General features: G+C 32.4%; 1 protein-coding gene across 1 annotated transcript; it reads left to right on the top strand.

The window, feature by feature from the left end:
- Window positions 1–125: 125 nt before the first annotated feature.
- On the top strand, window positions 126–6,204 carry LOC118265397 (carnitine O-palmitoyltransferase 2, mitochondrial). Its single transcript, XM_035578235.2, has 8 exons — window positions 126–895; window positions 1,191–1,369; window positions 1,597–1,867; window positions 2,206–2,396; window positions 2,617–2,786; window positions 3,133–3,246; window positions 4,372–4,673; window positions 4,829–6,204. Exons 1-8 carry the CDS (start codon window positions 291–293, stop codon window positions 4,953–4,955), a joined length of 1,959 nt encoding a protein of 652 aa, XP_035434128.2. The 5' UTR covers window positions 126–290; the 3' UTR covers window positions 4,956–6,204.
- Window positions 6,205–6,781: the final 577 nt, after the last annotated feature.

Genomic DNA, 6,781 nt, shown 5'->3' with positions numbered 1-6,781 from the left:
AAGTTGTACGGATATCGACATCGACTAACGTTACATCTCTAGGATGTCCAATGAGAATAAATGAGGAGATAAGACAACACTAGCGAAGTGGACTTTGACTGCTTTGACAACAAAGTTGACGTATTGAGGTCATTGACATCATTATTTTGACATTAGCATACCTTACCTATAGTTTTTTAGTTGAGTTTAAATCGTTATTATTTATTGTAATTTTATTTTTCAGTAGTTTGCTGTTTATTTTATTATTCTGTACTATAGTGCATTAAGTCTACTTCTCACTGCCATTCAAAATGATTGGAGCCAACAAACTAATAAGCAAAAATAATGTGTGTCAAAAGATCATACAGCAGCGGAGTTTAACGAATAAAAAGATCAAAGATGTTAACTATCAATATTTACAGAGAAGCAAGGTACCGACTATGCATTTCCAGAAGTCTTTGCCTCGGTTACCGGTACCGGAACTTTCGAAGACGGGCGAGAGATATCTGAATGCTCTCAGACCTTTATTGACTGCCAGTCAGTTTGAAGAAGCTCAGCAACGTACTAATAACTTCATAGCTAAAGAGGGTAAAGTTCTTCAAGAGAAACTGATAGCTAAGGACAAAAGGAACAAGCACACAAGTTACATATCAGATTATTGGTTCGATCTCTATTTACGCGAAAGAGTACCACTTCCTATAAACTATAATCCAATGATTGTGTTCCAAAACGACGTGAGACCTGAATATAATGATCAACTAATAAGATCTACGAATATGTTAATTAGTGCTTTAAGGTTTATGTTGTCCTTGAGAGAACAGATATTGGAACCGGAAGTGTATCATATGAACCCTAAGAAAAGTGACACGCAACTGTTTAGAAACTTCACGAGGATGCTTCCTGAAGCCATTTCATGGTATAAAAAATACATTTATTGTAAACTAGCTTCTGCCAGCGGCTCTGCCCACATTCCCATGGGATAGAAAGTAGCCTATGTGTTATTCCAGATAATTTACCCTATCCCAAATTTCATCTCTTCAGTTGTTTTTGTGTGAAATAACAAACAAATATTTCCATTTGTTACAAACAAACTTTACCTAGGAATTGTCCTACATACTTATTATATGTATCCTACAACTATGTTATAAGAAAACAAATACTTTTACTATAGTGCTACTGCACCCAATTAATTTACTTTTGTATTATTATAGGTATGGTGCCTATCTATTCAAAGTGTTTCCACTGGACATGAGTCAATTTGTTGGTTTATTTGGTGCTACTCGTCTGCCTCGCCAGACGAAGGATGAGATCTTCAGGGACCCAAAGAGCAAGCATGTGGTTGTACAGAGAAAAGGAAACTTTTATGTATTTGATGTTTTAGATGCTGATGGTAAGACAATCATTTCTTTTTTACACAAAACATACTCAAAAATATATCTATAACATTTAATTTCTAACAAAATAATGATAAGATAATTTTTACCCAACCCATTTTAATAGAAAAATAATTCATTTAATCAGATTAGTATTTCATTTTAACACTGTACTTTAATCCTAAGATTAGCATATCAATGTACTAAGTTCATACATAGGATTAACATACATAATCATTTGCAGGTAACCTTTTGTCACCTCAGGAAATTCTTGGCAACCTGAGCAAAATTATGAATGACAATTCTCCGTATTCTGAGTATCCTTTGGGGGTACTGACTGCACAAAACAGGGACCAATGGGCCCAACAACGAACACATTTGGAGTCTACAGGGAACAGTGAAGTTTTAAGAAAGATAGACTCTGCAGTATTTAATCTAGTGTTAGATGAGGATGTTATTAATGATGATAAGCGTGTGCTGTTAAGAAAATATCTTCATGGTGATGGTACTAATAGGTAATTTCTTTTTTTGTAATAAGTAATAATTGTATGCAAAATCTCTGTATTAAATGGATATTGTGTCAGATTTCATTCATGATTCATGGTTCTTAACATTTTAATTGCTGCATAGTTGGCAACATGGTTGGGCAACTGGCTGACATGCAATGTGTAATGGGTTAGATTCTCACACAGACCAACATTTGTGTGATTCACAAATTGTTGTTTCAGGTCTGGCTGTCATGTGTGTATGAAATTGTATGTTTGTATACGCATCCACAATTCAGGACAAAATACTAGTGTATGAAAAAAAAAAATATTAAAGCTACTTTTGACTGAAATGAAATATTTTACAGGTGGTTTGACAAATCAGTCAGCCTTATTGTAACTGGTGATGGAGTATCTGGTGTGAACTTCGAACATTCCTGGGGCGATGGGGTGGCTGTGCTGAGATTCTTCCAAGACATTTATGCTGAAACCACAAAGAAACCATTTGTCCATCCAGAATCTAAGCCAGCCGATAGTAATATAAGTGTACAGAAATTAGGTGAGAAACAGTGTGCATAAAAATTATTCAATGTATTATAAAACAAAATTGAAACATAGCATCAACCCTTTATTTTTAATATTGGTCATCATAACTTAAACTTTTCTATATGAAAATTGCATTCCTATATAATAAGAGGATAGAATTTAATGTTACTATCAGCATAAGCCTTATACAAAAATACAATTCACCTTTTTTAATTAATACTTTATAATTTCAGAATTCAAATTAGATGATAAGTCAAAGCAGTTTATTGACAATGCCAAGAAGGAGTACAAAGCATGGTGTGATTCACTCAGCATAGATTATATTTTGTACGAAGGACTTAACAAGGCTGCTTGTAAAAAATTCAAAGTTAGCCCGGACTGTATTATGCAGCTATCATTCCAGGTAAATATAGTTTACAATAGTCAATACCAATTTAGAATGTTTATTTATTTCAAATAAAATAGTATAATATTACATTATATTATATATTTGGATTGGACAGGTATTATACATTTCTCAAATTAAGGATGAATAAATAAATGATTCCCTGTCATAAATATAAATCTGAGTATGTCTGAATGTGATAAATATTTTTTACAAAAATAAAATAGATTACAAAAACTACTGTGTTTTATCATACGATTGTCACAGTACATAATGTGATTAATATTTAATTATATTATTTATTTAGAGAACAAATAGATCATTTAATCAAAGATTAAATACCACTCGTTTTTTAACTTTTCAGGCAGCGCATCACTTGTTAAAAGGTAGTTTCGTGGGCACATACGAATCTTGTAGTACTTCAGCCTTCAAACATGGGAGAACGGAAACCATGCGGCCGTGCACCGTCAAAACAAAGGTACTAAATAAAACATATTTTTCTTATTTACGTAACTGTTTGATGAGGAACTCGCTTGACTAGTTTCAAATCATGCTAGAGGCTCACTGACTAGCATGGTATAAAACTACTCGAGTTTATCGTCAATCAGTTACGTGAGCAATTCGAAAATACTAATATAATATGTTCTCATGAAAGTTTATAATACATATAAAAAATAATTATAGTTATATATTATGCTAAGGGTTTCTCGATTTTAGAACTTTTTTCAGTAATATCATGGAATCTGAAATTATACCAAATGTATAGAAATGAGCTTATTTTCTATTACACGGGACTCATAGCATAATAAAAAGTTAGCGTTATGCTGAATTTCCGCAACTCTGTCTACCCTCTTTTGTCTTATCTGTACTAAGCTAACAATACGATAATGGTGTTCATAATCTGATTACTTTATCTGTTATCCTTAGTGATCAGTAACCGATTTGTAATTGACCTAATAAACTGGCTTACTCAATCGTAAAAATAATATTGTGGGCAATTATTGTGATTTACCAAAAGAATACATATTCAATTTACACTCTCATTACATTGCATTGCATTCTTATTCTTATCATAATCTTTATGGGCTTTATATCTGGCTGTTTGTAGGTCAAAGATATTATAATATATCTACTTAAACAGATAACTTAATTATCTGTGACAGATAAATAGATTATTTTGTCTAGCAGACAGACAGCAGTCCGTTTATCACACCGCACCGATAGGTACCGCAAACCATCAAATGTTTAAAAACATTATGGCAACACTTAATCAGAATCCAGACCCAAAACAACAAAATTTTAATCACATCTTTTGAAACGTTGCCCCACCCCGAACTTTTTCCTGTGTCGTGAGTGCGTTTACAAAAATAATATTTCACATACACATGACACCCACACCCGAAACAACAATTTATGGATCACACAAAGAGTTGCTCCGTGCGGAAATGAAACCCCTTGCACGGCAGCCGATGGCCCAGCTGTCAACCGTGCAGTCGTGTTGCATTCGATATCAGAACTAGCTTTTCTTTAAGCACGAAATAAATAGAAGAAACCAAGGTGCAAGCTAAAATGTATTAACAGGTATGCTTTTTCCAAATTCCAGGCATTCTGCGAGACCCTCCATTCAAACAACAGGTCGGACGATGATCTTCGCAGTAAACTGACAGAATGTTCCAAACTCCACTTGGAACTTGTCAAAGAATCCGCCATGGGTCAGGGATTCGATCGTCACATGTTCGCTCTGATGAAGATGGCGGAAGACAACAACATGCCTCGCCCAGAAATATTCGATTCTTATGAGTACAAGTACTTGAATAAGTCTATTTTGAGTACGAGTACTCTGTCCTCGCCCAGCGTTATGGCAGGAGGTTTTGGACCTGTCGTTAAAGAAGGATTTGGGATTGCGTAAGTTTCTTTAATACTTTTTAATTAGTATCACAAGTGTAACTAGGTGCCTAAGTTCTCAGAATACTAACTGTTTTGTTCTTGATTAAAAAGCAAATAAGTGTAACAATAATACGGTAAGTATACATTTTAAAGTAAATGTTTTCCTTTTTCAGTTATTCAGCATTCCCGGACAAATTAGGAGCAGCAGTAGCAAGTTACAAGTCTCACAACAATAGCACTCACTACGTCGAAGCTCTGCATAAATCCTTCTTGGATATTACCAAAATATTATCTGCATAAAATAGTATAGTATCTGTGGCACATTCATTTTTGTTATGTTGGTATATTATTTTGTTGCATTTTTTACACAAAGCACTATTTTATACAGCCAGTATTGGAACCGGGATCAATGGGTAAAATATTATATTTTTCAAACATATTTTTAATATAAGAAACAAAGTTTATATTGTATTGTAACAGATTTTATATTGTACAACCAAGTACTGATTTTTATAGGCTCTAATTAATTGCCATTGCTAAATACCGTTTAAAAATAAGGAAATTCAATTATGTACTAAGCAAGCAATCTATTATTTATTTTTATTTGTTCTGTAAATTGATATTATAGTATATGTTGTAAACTTTTCCTTACTTTTAAGTTTAAAATAGTTTAAGTCAAGAATATGTACATCTAAAGCAGAATTATACCTATCGTTAAAAGATGAATATATTTTTAATAAGAGATTTAACCATTCTTGAGTTTATTCAATAGCAAGTGCCTTAACTTTTGTATGAAATATTATGGCGTTACGTCCAACAGACTCCATACATTTCGGGGCTCTATTTGTAATATATAAGATTAACTTTATTACATGGGAATGTTGTAAAATATAAATAGTTATTTATTTTACATTATATTTATTCAATCATGGTTGCGGTAATAGCGGTATACTATAAAATTGCACAAACTGAAAATCATCTTATACATAAATATTTATTTAAAACATTTCGTAACGCCGAAAAATGTATCAGAATTTGTAATCTAACTTTCGGTCAGCATTTTATTCTGTACTCTGTGAATAAATGCAGTGTTGGTATTAACTAATACAAAATAATACCATGTAAGATACAAAATTAAAAAATCGTATTCATTTTAATCCATGCGAAAATGATGTATATTTAAGAATAAATACTGAGAAATACCCACATAGTATACACATCGAAATGTTCACTAGTAATGCAAGCACTATTTTACACTATACCGCTATCGTAGCAATGCACCCTTAGTAGATTACGTACGCAAGTTAACCTTTGAGTTATAAAACACGTGTTACTAACGGGCTTCAGACAAGGATTTTGCGTGTTGCAATCCGTATAATATGATGCAATGCAACATAGATATGCAATTTTATGGTTTCTGATAATAATCTCATTACGTTTTTTTGCATTTTTATTTTTTGTTATTCTATTTTTTGCCAAGCTTTTTCATTATTTATAAAACTTGATGTAATATTTTTGTGGGAATATACAATAAATATTATGTTTTATACCGTATAAACAGTGTATAATTTTGTATTTCCTTTACCTGAGTACCTTATTTGAAAATGTCTAAAATCTAGATATGCATCTAGGTTCAATCCCTAGTTACTAGATAAGTACCGAGATGTAACGTAGATGTTGAATGTACTATGTACGTAATTTCATTTCGGCTCATACATACTATATAGTCAGTTCGTTAAGGAAAAATACCTTAATAACGCTATCAATTTCAAAACGACATGTTAACTTTATTTCCATTGAATAGTTGCGATACCAAGCAACCAAGAATATTATCATGCAAACATATTTTATACTTTGTACCATGACCTCGTAAAGCCGGTCTATTATGGGTTTGTTTTTAATAAATAATATACAAGATGAATGGTGATTCATTACTAAACGTTAGTAAGTAGGTACCAATAAGTTTAGTAGGTACCTACATAACACAAAACGTGGTATAAAAATACCATAGGGACTTAGGCATGTTAGATAGGTATGCTATTTGTTATCATGACTAATTAACATTTTTCTGCAAACTATTAAGTCAAATAATTAGCGCGAATAGTATAAATAGCAGCATCAGAGTT

This window comes from Spodoptera frugiperda, chromosome 28, assembly GCF_023101765.2.
Source record: "Spodoptera frugiperda isolate SF20-4 chromosome 28, AGI-APGP_CSIRO_Sfru_2.0, whole genome shotgun sequence".
NCBI classification, from domain to species: Eukaryota; Metazoa; Arthropoda; class Insecta; order Lepidoptera; family Noctuidae; genus Spodoptera; species Spodoptera frugiperda.
This window is presented reverse-complemented; position numbering and strand designations above follow the sequence as displayed.